Genomic DNA, 27,400 nt, shown 5'->3' on the forward strand with positions numbered 1-27,400 from the left:
GATGGGATTGGTTGTGGGAGCCCGTTCTTGGGTTCCTCGTGGCTTTACCCAGCAGGTCCGCATAGAGGATGATTAGGACCACGGGCCTGAGTGCAGGTGTCTGAGATGGTCTGCACTTGGCTGTGCTGGGGGAGGAGGTTGTGGTGGTATTGTGTATTCTTAATAAATTTATCTGGGGTCAGAGAACAGACAGCCACTAGATAAAAAGGCTAGAAAATGGTGGCACTCACACCTTTAATCCTAGCATTCCAGAGATAGAAATCCCTCTGGATCTCTGTGAGTTCAAGGCCACATTGGAAATAGCCAAGCATGGTGACACGCCTTTAATCCAGAAAGCCAGCCTTTAATCCAGGAGTGGTGTAGAAAGCAAAAAGATATATAAGGCGTGAAGAACAGAAACTAGAGGCATTTGGCTGGTTAAGCATTCAGGCTTTGGAGCAACACAGTTCAGCTGAGAGCCATTGGGATGGAGACATAGAAGCTTCCAGTCTGAGGAAACAAGACCAGCTGAGGATCCGGCAAGGTGAGATAGCTGTGGCTTGTTCTGTCTCTCTGATCTACCAGCATGGACCCCAATAACTCGCCTCGGGTTTGATTTTATTAATAAGAACTTTTAAGATTCCTGCTACAGGAGGTCTTTTGCTCCACCCCTTGGCGTCTCTATAAAAACCCTGGGGCAGAGACAGTTGGGGCCCGTTTAAAAGGTTCCAGGCCCTCTCGAGGCTATCCTTTATTTTCTATCTGTTTATCTCCACAAGACTCTCTGCAAAAATATTTCCTGCTGCTCACACTCTGGGGAGCTGTGGGGTTGGTGGATAAATGCCCCACAATTGGTGAATGCCCTGACTGTCATCGCAGAGTTTTTATTTGGTGGTTGGTGGGGGCAGATGTGGACATCCACGGCCAGGCACCAGGAGTCCAGTGGGGAGAGGGAGGAGTGATTCAGTGAGTGGGTGCATTGGGATCATGATAGGGAAACCTGCAGAGAGGACTGGGCTGAACTAGTGGGAACTTGTGGAGATTGGATCAATGGTTATAGAGCCTGCATGGGACTGGACTGGGCGGGCCCTCTGTGTGGCAAGTCAGTTGTGTGGCTTGATCTGCTTGGGGGGCCCCCTAGCGGTAGGATTGGAGTCCATCCCTGGTGCATGAGGGGGCTTTTTGGAGCCCACTGCCTATGATGGGACACCTCATGCAGCCTTGGGGAGGGGGAGAGACTTGGACTTGTCTCTACTGGATGTGCCTCCCCATGGAAGACCTTGCCTTCTAATGGGGGGGGGGAATGGGGGGGGGTTGGGAGGGTAAGGCTAGGGGGTGGTGAGAGGAGGGGGATCTTTGATCCATTGTGTATATAGAATGAATGAAAAAAATTTCTTAATTAAAAAATAAGAAAGAAAAAAATGTTAAAAAAAAAAAGAGAGAGAGATAGAGAGAAAGAGAGACCCTGGCTCAGAAAAACAGGCAGAGTGATGAACAAAAGGACACCTAACATCTAGAGACTGTGATATCTGTGAACATATGTACACACACACACACACACACACACACACACACACACACACACACACACACACGAAGAAAGATCTGCTCAACATAGAGAATGGACTGATGCAGTCAAATGACAATATAGGGAAACCAGTGAAGATGTCATTATGATAAATGGATGAAGGTTGGAGCCAAGGGGGTGACTGGAGACATGAGATAGAGAGATCTGAGTTATTTAGGAAACATTAATCAACAGAATATAGTATCTGGATGACAGAGGAGTCTAACGTAGTCTCCAGGCTTATTATGGGTGATAGGGTAGAAAGCAAGGTATGAAACACTAGCACCTGCATGTTCTGGCTATAAGGCTTTAACAGCTGGACTGGCAGACCTAGAACTTGAGTTCAGAGTGTCATAAGGTCATGCTATTACACAGGAAACACCCTCTTAATATGGCAGTCTGCTGCCACCATCATCACCAGCTTTAGGACTCACATGTTCCCCAAAAGGCAGACACTAAACATATGAATAAAACCTTGCACAGAAGCAGAACTTATATGAAGTTGCCTGACATACTACACTTCAAAAACAAGGACAAAGAGTTAAGCTTGTCCAACTCTCATGCATTATTTTCCCTGAAGACTGGCTATATCTATATATCTCCACTTAAATTATCATTATCAAAACACATCTTTCTATTTCTAAAGTGGCTCTAGGGTTGGAGAGATGGAAGAGCACTTGCTACTTTCCAGAGGATAAGTTCAGTTTCCAGCACCCATGTCAGACAACTCACAACTGCCTGTATCTCTAGCTCCAGGACACGCTTTTCTGACTTCCTTGGAGATGTGTGTGTGTGTGTGTGTGTGTGTGTGTATGTGTGTGCATGTGTGTGGCACATGAGACATACATTCACAAAGGCACACGTGCGCACACACATACACAAAAAAATAATTTTTTAAAAGAGTGGCTTCAACTTATCTTACATTAACACCATTTAAGTGCTGTGGTCCTTGCATGCTGTGATTCTAGACATGTGCTAAGAAACTCAACCTGACTTGGGCAAGCAGTTCCAATGCAGACAAGCCTGTGGCTACTGCAGTGACTAAGACAGAAGAGTAAAGACTAAGTGTATGTGTAATAGGTGTTAATAAAATGTGAGTTCCAAGTAGCACTTACTGTCACAAAGTGGGGAACAGATTACCAGGTGAGTTGATTTTGACGTGAATGTATTTGCTTGGTTTTGGCTGGTCTATTTTTTTTTTTTTTTTTTTTTTTAAGACAAGGTCTCACTATGTAGCCCAAACTAACCTGAAAACCATGATCTTCTCTCTTGCCTTAGCCTACCAGGTGCTAGGGTTACACCATGCTTCACCTTAAATGTGCTTTCAAGAATAAAGGTGAATTTAAGCATCCAGGCCTGCTTTCTGCTACAGGGAGTGCAAAGTCTCAAACCAGTAAACAGATTCTTTTGCTGAGGGGCTATCCTTTCAGTGTATTAACATATTTTTATTTCTGCAACTGAAAACTCTACTGAATTCAACAAAGGGAATCATCTAGCAATTATCATTCTGCTTTCTAATTATTACCCTGCTAAAGCACTTCAAAATAATTCTGTATAAAGTAACTTTTAATCAAAATAGGGGGCTGACATCTGAACCAAAATTTCATAGTTTTTAAGTCTAAAAATACCCAGACACATCCACAGATTCAGTTACAATGGGCCAGACTTGTTAAACAAATAGCATTTAACCTGAAAGTATTTTTTCTACTAGTATCTACTTCCCTTTGCCCTTTTAGCAAAACATGTAAGAGGGATGAAATGTCAGTAGTGGTGGGTCCCACTTCTATCCAAGCAATTTTTATCTTTTGAGATTCACATTGGGATAGAAATTTATCCATCTGTATGAACTATGGGGCAGCTTTTAAGTTCTCCTTATTCATTTCTTGACAGTATATGCCAATTTTTTTTTCCAATTAAGCATCAGATCCTAAGTACATACAGCCCAAATAACTCTACCAAACCTGGCTTACTTCCTGAATCAGGAGTAATGTGATCCTAGGCCATCACTGTATCAGATGCAGTCCTGTCTTCTCTTTTACATTTCCCTATATCTCCTTCCATTTCCTGTAAGCGGAAGTATGCCAGGCCCTTAAAGAAAGCATGCATCTATAGCATCAATTTCCATTTCAAAGCCCATTTGACTAAACAGTAAAGTAATGCACTATGTCTAGTTCCAATTCAATGTTCAAAGGCCTTAAAATTGCATTCTAGGAACTCTAGGAAACAGTTGCTACTATGCAAAACAGAGAGGGGTCTGGAGCCCAGTAAAATGATTGTTTCACCTCAGCTCTCACCACAATTAAATGCAACCTTAGTTTCCTAATACTATGCTGTGAGCTATCTTGCAAAAGTTACAAAAAGAACCCCCAAACAGCCATACTTGTTTTGTATCATGTTGCCAACACTAACTTCAAGCTGGCTATGTAGCCAAGGATGGCCTTGAACTCTTGATCCTCCTCCCAAGTGCAGAGTATGTGACACAATGCTCAGCTAGAAATCAGCAAATTGCCCTTCCTGTCCCCTCTTGCAACCACATTATAATGTAGCTTATAAGATAATTAGAGCCGGGCGGTGGTGGCGCACGCTTTAATCTCAGCACTTGGGAGGCAGAGGCAGGCGGATCTCTGTGAGTTTGAGGCCAGCCTGGGCTACCAAGTGAGTTCCAGGAAAGGCGCAAAGCTACATAGAGAAACCCTGTCTCGAAAAAAAAAAAAAAAAAAAAAAAAAAAAGTTTACATTTTGGTGCTGGTGAGATGGCTCAGTGGGATAAAGGCGCTTACTATGAAGCCTGATGATCTGAGTTCAATCCCCGGTACCTATGTGGTAGAAAAAACAACCCCTGCTTCTCTCAACTCCCCAGGAGTGCCATGACACCTCCCTTCTCTTAAAAGAAAATTTTAATTTTTAAAGTTCACTATTTTTACATTAATTTGAAAAACTAAGTAAAAAATTAGTTCTAATTTTAAAACTCTATACTAAAGTCCTACCACTGATTGAAACAGGTCTTTGGGGCTGAAATGCTTGCTTATCTAGTTTTCACAACACATTAACTCTAAGCTTGTTTCCTCTTTTCCATTAGTGGCGTCCTTCTATGCACCCTTCCACCCACCCTAGCCACTTGCTAGAAAAGCTAGAACCTTAGCAGCTATAGCCTAGACCCCTTCACTTACCTTTAGCTGCCCTACCTAGTTAGTATAGAATCTACCCACTATAAATCCTAAAACATTTCTTGAGTCCATTCCTTCTGATTGTCTTTTCTCCTTCATATTCAGATGGCATCAGCTACGGTGCACATTCATTTCAACTGCTCTACTTGCCGCTCACGTCTTCCTTCCTCTTTCCAGAGCTTCTTCCTGATATACAAACCTGGCCACATAGTTCCTAGGTTTAAAAAAAATCTAGAGGATCTAGAAATGTCCATCAATTGAAAGCCACTAGGATTACCTTAAAGCATACTGAGCCCTCTCGAGTTCACATTTCATTAACTGAGGGAGGGCAGGAATTAGAAAGTGGTAGAAAGGCATTCTGTCCTGAAGTAGTCCGTAGATATACCACATATTCTGAATTAGTTTGGGTCTCCATTATAATGCTAGAATTTTGAAAAAGTTTACTTAAAAAACAAAAACTAGGGTCTGGAGAGATGACTCTGAGGTTGAGAGCATTGACTGAGTTTCTTCCAGTGGTCCTGAGTTCAATTCTCAGCAACCACATGGCACTCTTCTGGCGTGCAGGTAAATATACAGACAGAACATAATAAATAAATTAATCTTTAAAAATGCACATAAAATAAAAAAGTTTTTAAAACAAAAACATGGCTGGGGAGAGGGGCACACACCTTTAATCCTGGTACTGAGGAAGGAGAGGCAGGTGGATTCTGTGAGTTTGAGGCCCACCTGGTCTACTATGTACAGTGAGTTCCAGGACAGCCAGGGCTATGTAGAAGGATCCCTTTCAAAAGACAAAACAAAACAAAAAATTCATTATGCACAAGAGCTATAACTCAGTGGTAGAATACTTGCACAGCATGTATGAGTCCCTGGGTTAAACAACTTCCGTTACCAGACAGACTCTATTCAGCCTTTGGCAGATCTTCTTGACTTAAAACCTCACTGGAAACTCCTCACAGAAACACTCAAAGAGGTGTTTAGAGGTAATAGATGAGGTCAAACTGAAAGTTTAAATTCACTACCACAGAGTTCCTTGAACTTCTTACACACAGAGATTAATGGCTTCATCAAATTTTGTTTTGTTTTTTATTTCTCAAGACAAGGTTTCTCTCTGTAACAAGCCCTAGCTGTTTTGGAACTCACTTTGTAGACTAGTCTGGCCTCAAACTCCAAGATCTGCCTGATTGCCTCCTGAGGGCTGGGATTGTTTGTTTGAGGGCATGTTTGTTTGTGTTTTGAGACAGGGTCTTTACTACCACTGCAAGCCTGCAAACTCACTATGTAGGCCAGGTTGGCCTCAAACTCACACAGATCCACCTGCTTCTGCCAAAAGAAAGTCAAGTCAGTCAGTCATGGGAGTGACTATTTTTTTTTTTTTTTTTTTTTTTGGTTTTTCGAGACAGGATTTCTCTGTATAGCTTTGCGCCTTTCCTGAAACTCACTTGGCAGACCAGGCTGGCCTCGGACTCACAGAGATCCGCCTGCCTCTGGGAGTGACTACTTAAAATCCTTGCACTTAGGAAGTTGAGGCAGAAGAAACAGGAATTCAAGGATAGCCTATGCTACATAGGTCTTGTTCCAAAAAAAGAAAGAAAGAAGGAAGAAGCATTTGCATGACAGCCAATTAACTTGACTTTTAAGTATAATAAAATGACATTATTTTCTCTTCCTCTTCTCATTTTACTGGGTAGCTGACCAAGAATAATACAGATGTTCAAGTGTGTTGAAAAGTTAAGTTTAAAATATAAAGCTAGCATTCTAGTCATAAAGTGAAATGTAAAATAAGCAGAAGATGAGTTAGGAAATAAGCTGAAAGCTGCAGTCTGAGCCTTAAGAGTGGTCAATTACTGGTGCTGTCCCAGAATGAGATGTGCAGCCCTGATGGAGCAGGGGCAGAGGCATGTCAAACCTAAAAAAGGAGCTCCAGCTCAAATCTACTACAAATGACCTTCTTTACACCATTCTCCTCAAATGAAGCATTTCAAATTTCTATCCTTTAAAGAATAAAATAAAGCACTTCTGAAACAGTTATGATTGCAACTCCAGTTCTTTTTGTATTTTTTTTTAAGAAGTACTTTCAGTATTTCCACCATGTAGGTCCCAGAGATTGAACTCAGGTTTGGCACCAAGCACCATTACCTGCTGAACTATCTCAGGGGCCATGAAATGGGGGGGGGGGGGGGCCGCTGTTGTTTTGTTTTTAACCATTCAGTCACTAAATTGTGACAGAAGGGGGATTAGGAAAGACATTACCATATTTGATGTATCTGTTCCAATTATAACATTCCAGATTTTATTTTAGGATCAAATCTGACAAGGAGCAGGCTAACATTCTGAGTAGCAATTTTAATGTTTTCACTTAAATGCTGTTCACTATTCACCCTTTAGAGGAAGGAGCTAATTGTAATTTAAGGTAGCTGCATCATTTATAAAGTGCCTTTTACTTTCTGTAACACTTGACTACAGATTTAAGCACAGAGTGGAGACTTAGCCTGATTATTGGTGACCAATAAGCTGATTAAATATAGTAGGCTGAAATATGTTTACACACATGATATCTTCTCAAAAAGGAAGAGGGTAAACTCACCAGGTAGACTGAGAGTTTTTATGTCAATTTGATACAGGTAGTCATTTGGGAAGATAACCTCAATTGATAAAAGGCCTATACCAGACTGGCCTGAGGGCAAGTCTGTGTTTTTCTTTTTGTTGTTATTGTTATGCATTTTTTTGTTATAATAGATTTATTTATTATGTATACAGTGTTCTGCCTGCACACCAGAAGAGAGTACCACCAGATCTCATTATAGATGGTTGTGAGCCACCATGTGGTTGCTGGGAATTGAACTCAGGTCCTCTGGAAGAGCAGCAAGTGCTCTTAACTTCTGAGCCATCTCTCCAGCCCCTGTGGTGTGCTTTATACTTAGTTATTGATGTGGGAGGGCCAGATCCATTGCAGGTGGTGCCACCACTGAGCCAGTGGTCATGAATTATATAAGCAAATTTCACTGAGCAAGCCAGTAAGCAGCATTCCTCTGTGGTCTCTGCATCAGTTCCCACCTCCAGGTTCCTGCCTTGAGTTTCTGCTCTGACTTCCCTGGATGATGGACTACAAACTGTAAGATGAAATAAACCCTTCCTTCCTAAGTTGCTTTTGGTCATGGTGTTTTACCACAGCAATAGAAACCCTAACTAAGACAAGAGGCTAAGGAGGATATAAAGAATGTAAGAAAACATACAAATTCTGAAAGCTGGAAATTGGATTAGGAGATAAATGATCACGTGGGCTCAAAGGAAGCAGAGAGCAAAGTGTAAAGAGGAACAACTAGCCAGGTGTGGTGGGTAGCACACGCTTTTAATCCCAGCACTAGAAAGGCAGAAGCAGGTGGATCTCTGTGAGCTCCAGGCTACCTAGTCTACAAGGTGAGTTCCAGGACAATCAGGGCTGTTACACAGAGAAACCCTGTCGAAAAAACAAAACAAAACAAAACAAGACAAAAACAAGAGGAACAACTAGAAAGAGAAATGACCTGTGACACAGAACCTAAGAAGGCCCAGTCCTTGGAAAGGGGTGTATGTGAGGTGAGGCTGGAAAATGGGAGCACAAATTCAAAGTCTGAGAGAGGAAGTAAAATTCCCTAACTTAATCCAACTTCATTAGAACTGTCCTCCCTAAGGGAGTATATTGACAACAAGTGGAAAGATGTCAAGGTCCACACAGTGAATGCTTTGTCCATACTGTAACAGAGACTTCTAAATAATAATTTAACAACTTTTTCTCCAGAGTGGACAGTCATGAACAACCAGACATTTTAAATAAGAAGGGAGGGAGGGAGGGAGGGGAGTATTTGTGGGTTTAAAAAAAAAACCACCAAACTTAAAAGATGTTCAAAAACAAACTACTAAAGGATGATGCTCCTCTAAATGAAAGTATAATATAAGAAAAAGGGTCAGACTGTGGTAGCATACACCTTTAATCCCAGCACTTGGAAGGCAGAAGCAAGTGATCTCTGAGTTTGAGATCAGCCTGAGTGACAGAGTTCAGGACAGCCAGGACTATACAGAGACAGTCTTGAAAAACAAAACAAACAACAAAAAAAGCAGCAGCAGCAAATGAAACTGATTTAGTAACCTAAAGCAAACACCATGTGTGGTGGTTCACACCTGCAATCCCAGAACTTGGAAGGCTGAAACAAGAGGATTGTGAGTTCAAGGTCAGCCTGGGTTACACAGTAAAACCCCTCACCACATCAAATTAAACTAAACAAAACCTAAAGCAATGAAATGCTTTAGAAAGGAGATATAATCATAGTACAATCTGTGAGCACCACTTGTTGAAAACCGACTTCTAAGAATTAACCAAATAAATGGCAGTAAAATATTTCTCAGAACTAGCTGACACACTTATGAAAACTGCACTGCTGAAAGTGAATGACCCTAACAAGCAGGAACCAAGGTGGAGAAGGGGTAAAACAGAGACCCTTGCTTCCTCAAAGCTGTATAGGGCAGAAACTTAAGTTTACAACCTATAGATACATTCCTGATGAAAATATAAGCTATACCTTTTCAAAATACTTCCTTTTCTCTTTATCATTTGGGTCAAGGAAAGAACTTGTGATACATAATGAAGACTAAGGTGTAAGAAAGCCAAAGTGAAGTAATCAGAACCCAAGCTGATAAGGGGTTTCTCCTACTCACCATCTCTCTGGCGATTTCCAGCGCTTCCTGTAGGCCATAGAGCCTGCCACAGACCAGGTAGATTCCATTGGCCCAGAGAATACAACCCTCATGGACCCAAAATTCATTGCTGTCGAGAGGTAGTTCAGGGATTTGTAACTCCAGCTCAGGACCACCTTCTGAAGTGGTAGGGACAGGGGGCTTTGTGTCCAAAACAGCCTTCTCACTGCTGCCCTCAGTGGCTGCTTTTTTACAAGGGAGCCCTCTGGACAGGGACCGAGGACCTCCGCCACAGTCTTCTGAGCGGTGGCGCCGCTTGAACCTAGGATGAGCAGCCAGGCTCCTCTGCTCCTTCTGCTGCTGCTGCTCTTCCTCCTCCTCAGTGTCTGTTTTAGAACCGTTAGAAGCGCTTTTGTGCCGAACCTTGACCTTGCTCTGCATTTCTGTGGACCTCTTAGGAGGTGGATTCTTCGGAAGAGTGGCTGCATAATCTTGGGGATAAAAGGGTCCAAAGAGGTCACCCATGTTCCGGTAACTGGCCCACTTGCCACAGAGACAACAAACAAGATGCCCCATAACAGAAGATTCTGTTACCACAGGCCCCTGCAGCATAAAGGATGAAGCTGGGAGCACCTTGCTTTCTGTGCTGCTCGGGGGAGGGGTCAGAGATCGCGGACCCTTCCGGCTCCTCACCAGTTTGGTCTGTTCTTCTTCTTCAGCATTGATGATTGTACAAACAGCTCCAAGCTCACATTTATTTACTACATGGATGTAGGGGAAAAAAGACTTGTTCTTGGCATCAGTTTTATCTAGTGGCTGGGTAGCATACTTTAGCTTGATCTCTGGTTCTTGAGGTTCTACGATGGGAACTGCTTGTTTGGTTTTCCGCTTCCTTGGCTGGGCCCCAGGCTTCCTTCTCTCTCTCCTTTGCCTCTGCTTTTTTGGCTTTGGCTCTCCATCTGCAGAACCTTCTGGTATCTGAGGGGGTTGAGGGGGTGGAGGTGGTGGCTGCTGCTGTTTCTTTTGCTTATTCACACTACCGATGGGTCTCCCCTTTTTCTTTCCTGATGGGAAATACCCTTTTGGGGGGAAACTTTCTTGTTTGGGTGAAATCATGACTGTTTCATTCTCTTTTTCCTCAGTCTTGGGGTTTGCCTCAGGGGCCAATATGCCCACTGGAGCTACATTCTTTGAGTCAGGGAAGATTAGTGGTGCTGCCCCACCCAGGGAACCATCTGGTCTCCCTTGGTTACCACCAGGCTTCTGTGAAGCTGTGGACGTCATAGTACCAGAAGGTTCCTTTCCAGTAGGAGCTGTCTCTGCATGTGCCTCTGTCTTGACTTTGTCATCCTCACTGCTACGCCACTCTTCCGAAGGCCCTGGAAGAGGCTTTTCAATGTTTGATTCCTGGCTAGTTGCACTGACTGGGTCAGATCCCACCTCCCCTTTTCTCTTCTCCATCTCAGCCTCTTGAGTAGCCACAGCCCCACCTTCAGGAGGACCACTCTTCAGAGACAGTATATCATCCAACGTGACTGTATCTCCTCCCGCCTCAGCACTATTTGTGGATGCACTCCTCCTAATATTTGGGGATGTGATCTTCTGAACTATAGCTTCCAATTTCAATCCCCTTCCCTTCCGTGGGGGCAGTATTTTGGTCTTAGCAGGGCTCGTGAGGGTAACAGCAGGACAGTTTCTATTGTCTAGGTTTGGAAGGTCCTTGGAGGCATCTCTCTTAGGGATAGACTTGATATCCTGACTGTGAGAAAGATGGGTGTAGGAATTGTATGCCTTATCAGCACCTTCTTTTGATGGGTGAAGGAGGCGCCCTTTATCATCAGTGTTACTGTTTTTTACATCTTGTGACTGTCTCTTACTGGGAATAGGGGAGATAAAAGAACGGACCCGCCTCCGCATGATTAAAGGATTTTGAGAAGAATGATCCTCTTGACCTGGAAGCCGTAGCATTACATTACTAGGTTTGGATGACTGTGTAGATTCAGTTAGTATATGTCCATCTGTCTCATGGGGTGGCCCATACCGTTTCTGATTAGACATTCCTGGAGGACCACTGCTTTTGGCTGGAGAAGTCTGCCGAGAAAGATCCCAACATGACTCTTGTAACTTTTGAGAGCTGTGCTTCAATTCCATGCCTTTAGTAGGCAGACCATCACTAGACATGAGACAGCGCCCAGCTTCCTGAGTGCTTGGGTCATGGTATGTCCCTACTGGTGGGCCATACATCATACCATCTTTGTCATTTTTCAGGGGGCTCCGTACTCTGTCAAGAAACTGCTGCTGCCGTGGGCTCTTCCGTGGCCCTTCTTGCCTATGCTGTGCAGCAGCAATCACTCCCTGAGCAGAACTGCTGGTCCAATCCTTATATTCCTCTTGTTGCTGTTGGTACATCTGTCTCTTATAATGGAGCTGGGAATTCAAACCAGTATTAGGGTCCCCATAAGCATGAGCCCTGGTGTTTGTATGGTAAGCAGAAGCCAGGCTTTCTGAGTTGGGAGAAAAAGGAGCATGTAAAGAACTCCTGTTGGCCCTCTCTGAAAAGGTCATGTGTGGATTCATGTGATGAGGGTCTCCTGGACCTCTGCTCCTGCCTGGAGACATCTTCAGTTTTTCTGCAAAGTCATGGTACTGAGAAGAGGTTCGACCCCTTATAGTCTCCCGGCTACCAACTCTACCAGGGACCCGCCGCATTGGTGTAGACCTACTGTCTTGTGGGCCATAGTCTGAAATGGAATCATGGGCTGCTGCTCCAGGGCTGACATTGCCACGATAAGACTCATGCTTGATGTTAGTAGAATGGCAGTGGTCTCCAGATTTCTTGTTGAAACTAGCTTGAGATTTGGATTGTTCAAAGTCCTCCTCTTTTATCTGCCCACTCTGGGATTTCAGCTTTGTTTCCATGGACACCAACCCGCCTGGAAGAATGACTGATTGACTTAAACTTGGGTTGAGACGCTCATTCCTCCCAATTCTGGCATCAGCACCCATGTGTCCCAATGAGTGAGCCCCTGGGTCCCTGACAATCTGTCTTAGTGGAGAAATATCACAGATCACTGACCTCCTTTCAGAAAGGGAGCCCCCAGGCTCATGGGCTGATGATGGAGGTTCTATCTCAAACTTTCTGGGAATGGGATAGTCAGACAAGTTGATCTGTTTCATTTCAGGAGCTGTGCTGCTTGACTTCCTTTCCCATGGTCCCCAGTGGGGGTTTTCTAACAGGGATCCGATGCTCTTGTTGAGAAGGCCCCTGCTGGCTAATTCATTGGTTTGACTGACTAAGATGTTGGGCCTTGCAGTTCCTTCCAGGCCACTAGTCATCCCTTGATGTTCCTGAGCACTTCTAGGATACCTTCTGTCAGGATGGTGGTGGTAACCCTGAAGCACTTCCTGTAGGAGACTTGGGAACTTCTCATTTCTACCCTTTCGTTCCCCATGGCTGGCAAAATCCCCCTTTTCTTGTCCTGAAGGATACTGAGGAAAACCACTGACATTTCGTGGTACAGCTGACCCAAAACTCTCTTTGTAACTGTAGCGCAAACTTCCAGGAGATTTGCTAGGCTCAGTCCTGCCTGTGAAACTTGGGCCTACTGCTGAGTGGCTACTCTGGCCATTCCCCTCTCCATTGTGGTTAGAACTATTATCACCATTCTTATTTCCTTTGCTCCCTCCTCCTGGAGGATCTGGCTGTGGAAGTGATGTGTGGCTGGCTTCCTTTACACCACTATTGCTAGGTGGCCTCTGAGTGGCAGCAGGATCCTCCTCTTGGGATCCTTTATCTTGTCCACCTGATTTTTCTACCCGACCTGTCATGGCTTCCCGGGAGACAATCACCCCAACTGTCTTCTCATTTACTTTTGTGTTCCCCTCAGACAGTGGCGTGTCCTTAGCACCTGGAGAGGCAGCTTCTTCCCTAGCTGCAGGACTGGTACTGAGCCTAGGGGCCTCATTCTGAGCACCTTGTGTTGGTGAGGAGCCAGCTTTCTCTGAAGCTCCACACTTGTAGGTGGTGTCAGAGCTAGTGCTCTGGCCACTTAGTTGCCTCACTCTCTCACCTTGATCTTCTGAACTACTGGAGCAACCTCCATCCAATGACTCTGCCATAGGGGACTTTAATTGTTCTTCAGGCTGTGAAGAACCTTCTGAGTTTGTACAGCTATCTGCTTTCTTAGATGATGATGATGGCCTCTTGGAAGTCTTCTTCTGAGGTGTCAAGGCATCAGAAAGTAACATATGCTGGACAGTATTAGGAAGATTGGCCACTTGAGTACTCAGAGCACTCAAACTACTCAACCCAGGATCCGTCAGGCGCTTTTCTGGCACGCCTTCTAATCCAAACCCTTTGAATCCTGCAGCATGAGAATTAGGACTGGGCATCATTGATGGGGTTGGACTGAGTTGGGGCATTAGCTGTAAAATTCGGTTTCTGGAACTCATGGGCACATTGCCTTGCCCACACTGGAGATTCTCACCACTCTGCATGAGAGGAGATGGGGTAGAGCTACAGCTTGGAGACTGAACCACAGAAGCAGCTGGAGAAGGGTTAGAAATAGGGCTGAAGTTCTGGTGGAACTGCATAGGGGACCTTACAGGAACCTCAGGCTGGCTGTACTGTCCCACCTGGCTTTGCAGGGGCAATTTGGTGGCAGCATTGGTGTACTGCATCACATGCTGGGGAGGATGTTGTTGTTGCTGCTGCTGTTGTTGCTGCTGCTGCTGCTGCTGTTGAGGAGGTTGTGGCTGCTGTTGCTGCTGCTGCTGCTGCCCCTGCTGGGTTCCTGGTGGAATCTTTGCCTGTTCAAAATTCTTCATAGACTGAGGTTGATAGCTATAATTTGATTGTGTTCCATAAGCCTGTGCGTTAGAACCCACATTATGCCCTTCATATTGAGATCCAGCATTCACACTGTAACTGCCATCATAGCTTTGTCCAGACTGACTGAAACGCTGTGGTGAAGGAAAGGAGGAGGAGGAAGAGGAGGAAGCAGAAGACTGGTAGTGTTGGCCAAACTGACCCACTCTTAACTGATAACCAGCAGAAGATGGTAGAGTTGAGGGCCTCTGCATTGGCTGTAGATGGGATGAGCCAGAAGCTGGTTGTCCAGTGGCTTGGGGCAGAGGCTGATGGGATTGGTAAAGCTGTTGTCTCAACTGCTGTACTTGTTGCTGTTGCTGCTGCTGCTGTTGCTGCTGTTGTTGCTGCTGCTGTTGTTGTTGCTGTTGCTGCTGTTGCTGTTGCTGCTGTTGGCTAGAGGCCTGCTGTTGATACTGAGCACTCCCAGGAGAGAAAGGCCCTGTGTAATCCTGCTGATAATGAGATACACCACCAAGGGCAGAGTGCTGTGCTTGAAATTGGCTCACATGACCCTCGCTCCCATACTGATTGCCAAAGCTGCTCCCCTGGGGAGGTCCATAGCTCTGCACAGGACCAGAAGGCCTTCGCTGAGGAGGCTGTGGAGTTCCTGCTGCCACAGGGTCTTTGTTACCTGCCAGGTAGTAAAAATCTCCAGCTTCTTTCCTGAACCCCTGGTAGCCTTGATGGCCAGAGGTCTCGTTAGCCATCGCTGCAGCAGCAGCTGCTGTTCCTCGCCGTCCACTACTGTTGCTGCCAGTGCTACCACTACCACCACCTGCTCCGCCAAAATTCTGGAACATCTGGGCCTGACGAGAGCTGAACTCTTCTAGACGGGATGAGCTGTGTACCTCCTGTGGGTAGCTCTGTTGGTTTCCGTGGTAACTGCTTTGCTCCCGAAAGGACTGCATACTGTTCAGCAGCACAGCAGCAGGCCAACAGCCCTCCTACAAAAGAAAAAGAAAGAAAAGCATGAGACATACATATGCTTGGTACAAACAAAATAATAACCCAATGACCAGATAAAGCCTACTGCTTTAAATTTCATCTCCTTTTTCCTTATTCTAGCCATTTCTGATAATGCAAATAAGCAGAGAAATGGTCTAAAGAATAAAGGTGTCTGTAACACAACAAAGAAAATACTAGGTATATATGAATACATTCAACATAATCTTGTAAAAACTTCACTATTAGATAAACAAGCCTTAAAAATTCAACTTGGGTAAATATTCAACTGGGATAAATATTGGGATGCTATTACAAGTAACAAAAAACACATTTCTTAATCTTCAGTTACAGTGGGGAGGGTGACAAACACCACTTTCATCTCTTTGTTTTCATTCATTAGACTGACCACTAAAGTAAGATAACTCAAATAATAATGAGGCAGTTGTCAGGGGCTATCCACACCTACTCCACTCACTGACTGAGAAACAGAACTATCCCGAGACCAAAGCCAGGTCCTCAGATTCGAATGTACACCACTTCAGGTTGACTGTAATTACCAACTGCCCATGATGATTACCTTCTGGGACACTCAACTCTTTCTTACTATGGATTCCTTATATTGTAGTCACCCATATAAACATCATATCTGGCTGACCTCTTCTTGACATAAAACTGTGTCCAAAGTACCCCTCTTGACCACCTAGCTTCAATTTTCAGGTAATATTACAAATACATATTTATGCTTCTAAAAAAATTTCCAGTTATTAAGTGCTAGATATAGGCCAGAGAATAGCAGTTACTAGTCTTTCAAACTTCTGGAAGTTTCTGAGAAGTTTCAGTACTTTTCATGTGGCTTTCCATTCGGTTATTACTATTATTCCTATGGCAGAGAACAACAAAAATAAAGAGTTGAAAAGAATATCCAAGGCTGGAAAGATGGTTCAGAGGTTAAAAGTACCTGGGTTTAGTGACTGTCTTACAACAATGTGCAACTCCAGTTCTAGGAGATCTGACACCCTGTTCTGATCTTCCTGGGTACAGACATATGTATAGCACACATATACACAGAGAACATTTGTTGCTCTTGCAGAGAAGACCTGGATTTGATTACCAACACCAACATGGTGGCTCACAATCATCCTTAACTCCTGTTGCAGGGAATCTGATGCCCTCTTCTGACCTCTGAAGGTATCAGGCTACACACGGTGCACAGACATACATAAATGCAAAACATTCATATTCATAAAATAAATATGAAACCAATCAATTAACCAATCATTCATATAAAACATACATACATAAAAATGTGTATCCTGAAATGTAGCCAGGCGTGGTGGTACACGTCTTTAATCCCAGCACTCCACAGGCAGAGGCAGGAGGAGCTCTGTAAGTTCGAGGCCAGCCTGGTTTACAGAGTGAGTTCCAGGACAGCCAGGACTACACAAAGTAACCCTGTCTCAAAAAAAGAAAGAAAGAATCCTAATTTGAAAGAGAGAGAGAGATGGAAGGAGGGAGGGAGGGGGGAGACAGAGAGAGAGAAGAGAGAGAGAGAGAGAGAGAGAGGAGAGAGAGAGGAGAGAGAAGAGAGGAGGAGGGAGGGAGGGAGGGAAAGAAAAGAAGGAAGGAAGGAAGGAAGGAAGGAAGGAAGGAAGGAAGGAAGGAAGGAAGGAAAGGAAGGAAGGAAGGAAGGAAGGAAGGAAAGAGAGAGAGAGAGAGAGAGAAGAGAGAGAGAGAGAGAAAGAAAGAAAGAAAGAAAGAAAGAAAGAAAGAAAGAAAGAAAAGAAAGAGAAAAAGAGGGAAAAAAAGAAAGAAAGAAAGAAAGAAAGAAAGAAAGAAAGAAAGAGAAAGAAGAGAGAGAAAGAAAGAAAGAAAGAAAGAAAGAAAGAAAGAAAGAAAGAAAGAAAGAAAAGAAAGAGAAAAAGAGGGAAAAAAAGAAAGAAAGAAAGAAAGAAAGAAAGAAAGAAAGAAAGAAAGAAAGAAAGAAAAGAAAGAGAAAAAGAGGGAAAAAAAGAAAAGATGTGTGTGTGCTTTATGTACACACCCAGGACCCAGATTCCCAGTTATCTGAGCTGCCATTTCTGCATCTTTACTAATGTATTACCCTCTTATTTAAATAGATTTTTTAATACTTATTTTTAGTTATATGGATATATGTGCATGTGTGTATGGGTATGTGCACCTGAGTGCAGGAGCCTGTAGAGTCCAGAATAAGATGTTGGAAACTTTAGAGCTGGAGTGTTATAGGTGGTTATTGAGTTAACAGAAGTGGGTGCTGGGAATGGAACCTGGGTATTCTGAGCTATCTTTCCAGCCTCCTAAATTGATTTGATTTTTACCTTTGCTTGGGCTTGTCTCCTTCTCAGAGTCAAGGTCAAACTTCTTCAAAGGACTTTAAAAAAAACTATTTTAAAAAGAAGTTATGAAAGTTTATGAATATACATGAGCTAGTCCTAATACACTTATCCCACAATGGTCTATGAAGCTAGTTTCTTAGTTCCCCTTAAAGAAGGTTAAAATGGAGCTGCCTATAGGCATTCACCATCTCCTTGCTCTGGGCCAGGCCACCAGCACACTGCTCTGCTTACCATGCTCACTTCCACACATATACCATCTGCTTCCTGCCAGCCACACGGCCTGTCCTTTTCACCTCTTTTCAGTCTCCAGACAAGCATTACCAGTTAGCAAGGCCTCCCTCCCTCCTGGGTATCCTATTTAAAAGAGTTACTACACACCTTCACCTTTGTTCCTCCTTCCTCCCCTACTTTGTTCCCTCACTCACAATACAGCTGCAGTACAGTCAAATAAGGCAAAGAAGTGTTTACTGTCTTACCTCTCCTTTCAACCTAAAATGTAAACTCCTAAAGGGCAGAGACTGCTGTTCCTTGCTATAATCTTCATGTCATTCAAACAGGAGCAGAAGCAGACATTCTGCATGGATGATGAAATGGTTTAAAAACTAGGTCTTACAGAACTAAGCTAGAGCTCGCATATGCAGAGATAGTGCTAAGGGGTGAGAGAGAAGTATCATCAAATCTAAAAGCAGAGCTGGAAGACACTTAAAAGCTACCTGTAAATTTCTTTGGATCCAGTTTTATGAAAAAACCCAACTTAACTTGGGTGCACATGAAAAATATGAGGAAACACTTCAAACAAAATCATAGCAGATAAGCAGCAACTTAAACTCTGAAGCCTTGACCCATTTTTTTTCTCTTCTTTTTCTTTCAAGACAGGGTTTCTCTGTGTAGCCCTGGTTGTCCTGGAATTCATTCTGTAGACCAGGTTACCCTCGAACTCAGAGATCTGCCTTTCTCTGCCTTCCGAATGCTGGGATTAAGGTGTACACCATCACCACAGTGACCTTTTTTTTTTTTTTTTAAAGATTTATTTTATGTGTTTGTGTAAGCACATACTGTGTGTGAGGGTGCCCCTGGTGGCCAGCTCGAGTTACAGGCAGTTGTTAACTACCCTAGAAGGGTACTGAGACCCCAACTCAGGTCCTTTGGAATAGCAACAAGCATTCTTAACTGCTGAGTCATCTCTCTAGCCCCAACATATGGACATTTTTGTTTTGTTCTGTTTTGTTTTGAGACAGGGTCTCTCTATGTAGTCCTGGAACTCAATATAAAGACTAGGCTGGCCTCAAACTCATAGCACAGAGATCCTTCTGCCTCCTGAGTACAGGGATTAAAGAGGCATGTGCTACCATGCCTGACTCCTGACCCATTTCTAAAATATAACTAAAATAGCTAGACATGAGACTAAGTTTGATTATATAGTCACAAGACTCAACTATGCTTTTAAATGTTCATATTTAAAAAAAAAAAAAAATCAGGACCTGAAGGAAATTATTTCTCATCACTTTCAAATGCCTCTTCAACAGACACCATTTCTCCCCATGAGTCTGCTAGGCAACCATGAATGTCTATTTAGGTGTTTAATATGTTCCAGCAATTACATGTACTAACTCAATCACCACAAGATCAGAACTCTTATTTCAAAGATGTGGAAACTGAGGCACAGAATTCATCAAGTTCATGAGAGCCCAGTGTAGCAGCCAGCCCCACAGGCCACCTTTCTCATACTACATTATGCAGAGGATTTTTTACAAGGTCATAACATGCACCCCTTCAGTGCTGTCCCTCCAATGCTGTTCCAACTGGTTCTCTACTTCCTCCAGTCTTTAGGACTGTCAAGAACAATTCCATCAACATCTAAACTTCCCTCGCTTTTAACATACTTCTAGTTTTAGAACTTAGTTCTTAGTGGCTGAGAGGAGATAAATTGAACAAAACATTAAAGTTGGCAGTTAATTGAAGGTATGAAAAGCTGCCTTCAGAGATAATCTCCTTACAGATACCTTCTATGTTGTTAACTCTTCTGTAATAAAGCTAGCTTCTGAAGGTTTGAATGTATAACTAACTACTCATGCCATTTGCTCCCTATTTTTCCTAAATCAGAGCTACCAAGAGACCACTTTAGACATAAGCAATTTGTCCTGTGGTTGCCTGGTTACTTCAAACCCTATCTCTACAAAACAAAAACAAACAAACAAAAAAAAAAAGACATGGAACCATTGCTCTACAGTCCTGTTCCCAATCCTGCACTGAACACTCCTTTACTGTGTGGATGATCCCTCTTTTCCTATAGTAATAGAGTTTATAGACTTAAAAAAAAAAACAAAATGATAGCCATTATCACCTGCAGAGTCCCTACATATTCTTGGTGTACATGAAGTATGAATACCAAATGTGCTCCAAGTTATCCTTTGTAGGAGTTTCATGTAAAGCAGTTAGGAAAAGCAACAGAAAATATATAAACCTGAAGTATATTATATGCAACTTATCATCAGTATAATATAAAACAAGCTAATACCTCTTTTTCTCTCTTCCTTCACTCTCATCCCCAGGAACTGGCCTCTGCCCCCTTCTCTGCCCCTTCTCTCCCCTCCCCTCAATAAACCTCCCAAGTGGGAAAAATAAAATAAAATAAAAAAGCTAATAATATGGATCATCCCAATATGATCCTATATTAACATATATATGTGCATATATATGAACTAAAGAAGAATATATATTCCGAAGTCAGTTGGTCATCAATGAGGAATTTTCATGCATATCTGGACAAGATTTACCAACACACTTTTCTTCCCTTTCCTTTCCTTCTTTTCTCCATAGTCCCAACTTTTCACATTTCAGATAGGCCATAGAGGTATAGCAGTGAGGTCCAAGACTGAGCCTACACACTGCAGACTATCCCTGCTGGGACTGCTCTCTCCAGCCTGGTTGAAAGCTGGTGACCTCACCATTTTATAGAAAACTAGTATTAACTTTTGTTGTCTGTCATCATCTAAGAGCCATTCTTTTCTCCTTAAAGTCCTCTCATCTTTCCAAGAAGGTTTAACTAATGACCTTCTATTGCCAGAATAACAACAGCTCAAGATAATAATTCTACTTAAATTCCAGGTGAGGATATACTATTTGCCCTCCAAGCTCACTCTTCACCCACCCGCAAACGACTTCACAACCTAAGAAGGACACCACAGGGACAATGGACAGGCTCTACCACCCTCTTGGCTTCTGGCCCAGTTTGGAGACAGTGAAAGAGATTTGCTCTCCTGGCTCTGAGTAGGCAATAATTGAGGCTGGTAAAGACTTTCTACAAACAGGGATGGCTCTGTCAGATACCTGATCTGGCAACCTAAACATTTAGCCATTTTTTCTAAGCTCAGAAACTACTACTGGCCCTTGAGCTCAGGAGGTATTAACAACTCCCCACAAATGGCAGGCCAGAAGATGCCTTTTCCAGTTTCAATATCCTTCTGCACTGCTGTCCACATCCCTTTCCACATTCTCAGGAGAGCAGGCTGGGGCTGAGGTGGTGGTAGTGCTATTTTTTGCAGTCTTTTCCAGCAGGGTTAAAGTGTACAAAGAGAAGCACAAGGGAGATTAGGAAGACAGGAAAGAGAGGCTGCTATTACCTGGAGGCAACTGCAGAAGATATAGACTCCCAGAAGTTCCCCCGACAAACTTCCAAGAATATCTACTATGATGCCTGCCAGGCTTTTCCAATTCCAGTTCTTCCCATGTTGGCCCAATCCTTAATTCTTTTTTCTTTCTTTTTTTCCTCCTTTTTGGTTTTTCAAGACAGAGTTTCTCTGTGTAATAGCCTTGGCCATCCCAGAACTAATTTTGTAGATCAGGCTGGCCTAGACCTCACAGAGATCCATCGGCCTCTGCTCCCGAGTGCTGGGATCAAAGGTGTGTGCCTCCACGACCAGCTATAATCCTTAATTCTTGTATCAAAATTCCTCATACTAGATAGAATCTTCATAGGATACGAAGCTTCTCTTTTCCTGAATGAACTCTAAATGGTACAATTAAATGCTCCTCAAGTTACCAGTTTGAATGTGCCATCTGTTTTCTACCAGGGCCCTGATTGATAAAGTTCTCTCTTTCTCAGAATTTCAGAGTACACTATTATCACTTGAGGAGTAAGAAACTTCTATTTCATACTATACGGTATACAACAGGGACTAAAAACAGAACACTTAAGGGAGATGTCAGACAAAGTGCATTGCAACACTGCAAGAAACAAGAAAGGTTCAAGAGCAGCAACTGGGAGGCGAGAGGCGGGCTATGAACCAGAATGTGATGAGGGTCTGCAGGACTCCATTAACCATTATGGCCAGAATTCTCATGTAATGACACTAGGTAGTGCCATTTATAGTGGTTATGGTTTCTACAAAGTTGACTTGTATTGAGTCTTAGGAAATCACCCTTTTTCTTCTTTCTTTTTTTTTTTTAAACAGGTCTCACTCATTGCCCAGACTGACCTGAAACTCACAGCAATCCTCCGGCCTCAGCCTCCTGAGTACTGAGACATCAGTGTGAGCCACCAGATATGGCTCAAATTATTTTCAACAGCAAAGATAAAGAATGCTGTTCTTTCCCTGACCACCTCAACATCTTACCTTGAACTACTACTTTAGATTAAGTCCTATCTCATCTTTTTTTGTTTGTAAAGCATCGCTTAATCACAAACCTGTTGTTATCTCTTCTTTTCTTTTTTTTTTTCTTTTTCTTTTTTTTTTTTTTTAATCTTCTGGTTCTGACATGGCCACTTCCATCTTCCTGATCTGGAAAAAATTTCCCACAAAGTTCTATGTTCCAGCCCAGTCATAGGAACAAAAGAACAAGCTTTCCTACACTTAATTATTTTGACAATATCACATGCTCCACAGTTCTGGATGGCCTACGGTATCGTCCTGATGGTTTCTGCTGTTTCTGTCCAACAATCTTGTTCAGAAGTGCTCCTGAGCCTCTCAGCTCTCTGAAGCATCCATCCTTAGGTTCAGAAATGCACTCCTACCCAATCAGGTTACATGGGCCCCAGGATCCCAGGAGTTGCTAAAATGTCATCTTCTCTACAAGTTAATCTTTAACTCAAAATTTTTGTTTACTTCACTTAATGAAACCAAACAGTAAAGTCTGTTTACCTTTAACCAGTATCTACGGAATGTGATACTAATAATAATAATTACTATATATTAAGTAAATTCCAACATTTCCAGCTGTCTGGTTTTCGTATGTGTACACATAGACAGACACAAAGGGAAAAAACTGATGAATTACATGTTCTAAGTCACTTTTCTAGAACATGTTGGGAGGTGACATGCTTTAACTTAAATTCTTTTGATTCTAAAACCCATATTCTAAAACATATGTTAAGCAAGAAACATCCCAAATCCACACTTGTTTTTCTTTTTTTCAGAACTCTGACCAACAAATTGGGTCAGATCTGAATTAACAATGGCTACTGCTAATTTACTGCATACCTAACGCATGCTACACACACTAGGCACTTTACATAAATGTTAATGTATTCTCTCCTTACCATATATACAATATGTTAGTATTCCCTTTTGTAAACCAAGACTTAGAAGTTACATAAATAAACCATGTGTCTCACAAAGAGAAAGGATATGAAACACCCACTCCAGAATCCAGTCTACACTTCTGGCAAAAACCTTCCCCAAACCAGAAGCAAGACAATGCTGCTGTAATCATAGAGGAGAAGCACTAAGAAAGGAATCTTGAAGTCTGCCAAACTGAGTTGTCTGCCTTAAACCTGGATGTATCTCTTTATACATCTGTTTGATATGCATGTAAAACTAAGCAGATTGGGAATGTGCATCTGTCCACTGATTTGTTTGTTTGTTTTTTCTGTTTTCCATCCAGTTTGCACACAGAATTTAACTTGTCCACCAGTAGCTCTCTGGCAAGGGAATCCCAAAAAAAGACTCTGAAAACATCTTAAGGAACCCAGTCAGTCAGAACTCACAAGCTATTTTGTAATCTCAGGAAAAAGAAACCTACTAGAATGCTGCAGGTGTAAAAAGTTGGCTCTTTCAGGGTAAAAAAAAAAACAAAACACTATATCAACCATAAAAACTGTGAAAAAAGTATTTATCTGCAACAATGATGAAATATATGCAGACCCCAAAAGAAGGGACTAATCTGTAGCTTTTAAATATTTTAAAAATAAAGCCAGGTATGATGGTATTGCCCTCTAATCGCATCACCTGGGAAGCTGAGGAGGATTATCATGAACTGAGGCGGACTACACAGGAGACTCTAGCTCAAAAAAAAAAAAAAAAAAAAAACCTCCAATTTTTCCTTAAAAAAAAAAAAAATTAAGGAAGCCAGGCATGGTGGCACACACCTTTAATGTGAGCTCCTGGGGAGGTAGAAGCAGGTAGGCATATGTCTGTGAGTCAGAGGCCTGCCCAGTCTACAGGAGTTCCAAGGCAGCCAGGGCTACAAAGTAAGACCATGTCTCAATAAAAACTTAAGAGATCATATCCCCTTTGGTGAACTAGGCTGAGGGCAGTACAAACACAACAAAAGCAGCATACATTCTTATGAATTTCTAAAGATATAAATTGGTAATTTAAAAAAGACTGTTCCTTGCCGGGCAGTGGTGGCGCACACCTTTAATCCCAGCACTCTGGAGGCAGAGCCAGGCGGATCTCTGTGAGTACGAGGCCAGCCTAGGCTACCAAGTGAGTTCCAGGAAAAGGCGCAAAGCTACACAGAGAAACCCTGTCTCGAAAAACCAAAAAAAAAAAAAGACTGTTCCAGTGGGATCTGTTAAGAAAAAACTGCCAACAAGCTTTAAGTCTTTTATCACTTAAAAATGATTAAGCAAATTATGGTATAGCTACTTAATAGTACATAAATTAATAACTGAAGATTCTAGCTACACGAAATGCCTACTATTTGCATACTTGTGCTACAATTACATTTGGAAATTGGACACTGTTATAGATGGAGGACAAAGAAAATGATGTGGATTAATGAAAAGCTTTTGACCATCTACAGTGGAAGGATTCATATGCCCTCACATACAAACAATAAAATCTACACTACTGAACTTTACATCATCTTAGCTGACAGCAAAGCATTTCTCTGCCCAAGGGAAAGAGATACAAGACACCCCACAAGCCCAGAGGCATAGGGGAAGACCAGCCATGCCTTGCCCCAGAAATTCAAAGCAAATACACTGCATACCTTACACACCACAGTGCCCAAGTAGGTATGCACATCACTGACTCAGAGGTTTTTTGTTTTTATTATTTTTCTAAGAAATGGGTCTGAAAGCTAGGCATGACGATGCACACCTTTAATTCCAGCACTTAAGAGGCAAAGGCAGATGGATCTCTTTGAGTTCAAGGCCAGCCTCGTTTACATAATGAGATCTAGGACAGCTGGGGCTATGTAAAGAGACCCCGTCTCAAAAACAAACACAGACACACAAAGCAAAAAACAAACAAACAAGGCTTAAAAATAGCTCATTTCTGATTCCTCACTATACATCACATACATAACACATATGAATGGGCAGGCCTATTTTTAGACATAACCCCAGAGGCTAAAGCATCCCATCAACTACCTACACAGAATGAGGCTCCTGGAGGTGTGACTGCATCTCGTATCCCAGCTCCATGCCCACCCCCATTGCTGTCCATCTTTCTCACAGGGACATCCCAAAGTCAATTCAAACAGCTACATGGGACAGCATGATCGTTCAACAGTTACCAGAAGGGGACAGGAAAGCAGGACCAGTGAGTGACTCCTTGGGTTAACTATGTCTCCCTCTCAGTCTTTGTTACCTGTTGAAGTCCAAGGCTTTAGGATGTCACTGAAATTTTCTTTCTAATGTAAATGTTAATAGCACAGCACAGTACAGTACAGACAAAAGGATCACAAACAGCCATCAGTGCTGCCACTTAAAGGCAGTGTCTCACTCTATAATTCCTTCAATACAATTTTGAAGCAAGAGTCAAAAGACTAATTCAAAACAGAAGTGGGCAAAAGCTGTATGAGAAAAACTACAAACCTTTTTGAGAAGCCCAACAAGTTCAAAACAAAACTGAAACCAACCGGAAGACACACAACACACAGTATATGCTTTCCACCTGATTGAGATGGCACCAACAAGTGTCAGGAAGTCATTGTCACTTTATAGAATCAAGTGGGTGTGTGTGTGTGTGTGTGTGTGTGTGTGTGTGTGTGTGTGTGTGTGTGTGTGTACATTTACTATAACAGGTTGAATTAACAATGGGTCCATCCACCAAACCAGCTCTCCAGCCATATAGGAACAAGGATAAATCTCAGTGGCAATGCAAGTGAAAAGGGGCCTGGTATCTGGAAGGAAGGAAAATGTATTCAAGACACAACAATAGTAACATTTGTTAGGTTCATAAATGTGGTAATAACAAGCTACCTTTGAGAGAGAAGGTATTATTTAAAGTCTGGTTTTTTGGTTGTTGGTTTTTTTTTTTGTATATTTGACATATTTGTTTAAAAAATGGTTTCCTACATAATCAGTTCAAGAAAATAGCAAAATTTATGTAATTCAAGGCTTGTTAGCTTCTGTAACCAACAAAATTTCCACATTCATCTCTTATGTTCATACTCAGGCTGCAGATCTGTAGGCCTTGCCCATGCTGTTCCCATGCCTTGACTACCAGTTCCCTTCTATTTTCACTGTCTGACTAACCGAAAGTCTCCTGCTCCAACACTTTTTTTTTTGGTTTTTCGAGACAGGGTTTCTCTGTGTAGCTTTGCGCCTTTCCTGGAACTTGCTTTGGAGACCAGGCTAGCCTCGAACTCACAGAGATCCTCCTGCCTCTGCCTCCCGAGTGCTGGGATTAAAGGCGTGCGCCACCACCGCCCGGCCTCCAACACTTTTTTTTTTTTAAAGATTTATTTATTTATTTATTTATTATGTATACAGCATGTATGACTGCACGCCAGAAGAGGACATCAGATCTCATTACAGATGGTTGTGAACCACCATGTGGTTGCTGGGAATTGAACTCAGGACCTCTGGAAGAGCAGTCAGTGCTCTTAACCTCTGAGCCATCTCTCCAGCCCCCTCCAATACTCTTTTTTAAGAGCTGTCTTTTGCCAAGTAGTGGTGGCACACACCTTTAATCCAGCACTTGGGAGGCAGAGGCTGGCGGACCTCTGTGAGTTCGAGGCCAGCCTGGTCTACAGAGCAAGATCTAGGACAGCTCCAAAAAACAACAAACAAAAACAAAAACTACAGAGAAACCCTGTCTCGAATCACTAAGAGTTGTCTTTCACTGAGTTAATCACTCCTGCCAGCCCTGCAGTTCCCAGGCATCATGGGCTCAGAATCAGACAAATCAGTCTGAACTCAGTTTTGCAGCTTACTGCTACTAAAATGTTCAATGGATTCTGTATTTAAGTCTCAGCTTCTTCAAGCATAGAACACATTGATAAAATAAATGATACACCACACCATTTTGTGGACCGTAACTGTGCAGCACATGAATGGGAAGCACCGTTGTTCTCTGGAAGCTCATGGCAGGGTCTCAGGCACCACAGGCCTAAAGAATCATATTCTGCATGATAACCAGCTCATTTGTCAGGCAATCACATGTGTGGTACTGTTTAACAAAGACTGATGAAAGGTCTTGAGGAAGTAAGGGCCCCAAACTGGAATCTAGAAGTCTCCTGGGGATTTTGAACTAGATGGTGACACACTCCGGTTTCAGTTTTCAAATAGCTTGACTGTTTTGTGGAAAACAAATAGGGGAAGAGTAGAACAGAAGCAGATTCAGTAAAGAAGCTATTTTTGTAATTTGGGTAAGGGATGTTGGCTGCACAA

The 27,400-nt window shown here is 42.7% G+C and overlaps 1 protein-coding gene across 7 annotated transcripts in view; it reads right to left on the reverse strand.

Moving 5' to 3' along the window:
- Positions 1–27,400, reverse strand: part of Tcf20 (transcription factor 20) — a 197,506-nt gene that overhangs the window by 41,659 nt on the left and 128,447 nt on the right. For 6 of the 7 annotated variants that reach the window (XM_028861073.2, XM_028861071.2, XM_028861072.2 and 3 more), the window contains exon 2: positions 9,409–15,201. In XM_028861073.2, coding sequence (XP_028716906.1) covers positions 9,409–15,165 — 5,757 coding nt within the window. In that variant the 5' untranslated portion in view covers positions 15,166–15,201. Of the gene's footprint in view, positions 1–9,408; positions 15,202–17,538; positions 18,417–27,400 lie in introns of those variants that run through there. The other variant, XM_037197709.1, reaches the window with a different exon arrangement.

The sequence above is a fragment of the Peromyscus leucopus genome, chromosome 20, assembly GCF_004664715.2.
Source record: "Peromyscus leucopus breed LL Stock chromosome 20, UCI_PerLeu_2.1, whole genome shotgun sequence".
Lineage (NCBI taxonomy): Eukaryota > Metazoa > Chordata > Mammalia > Rodentia > Cricetidae > Peromyscus > Peromyscus leucopus.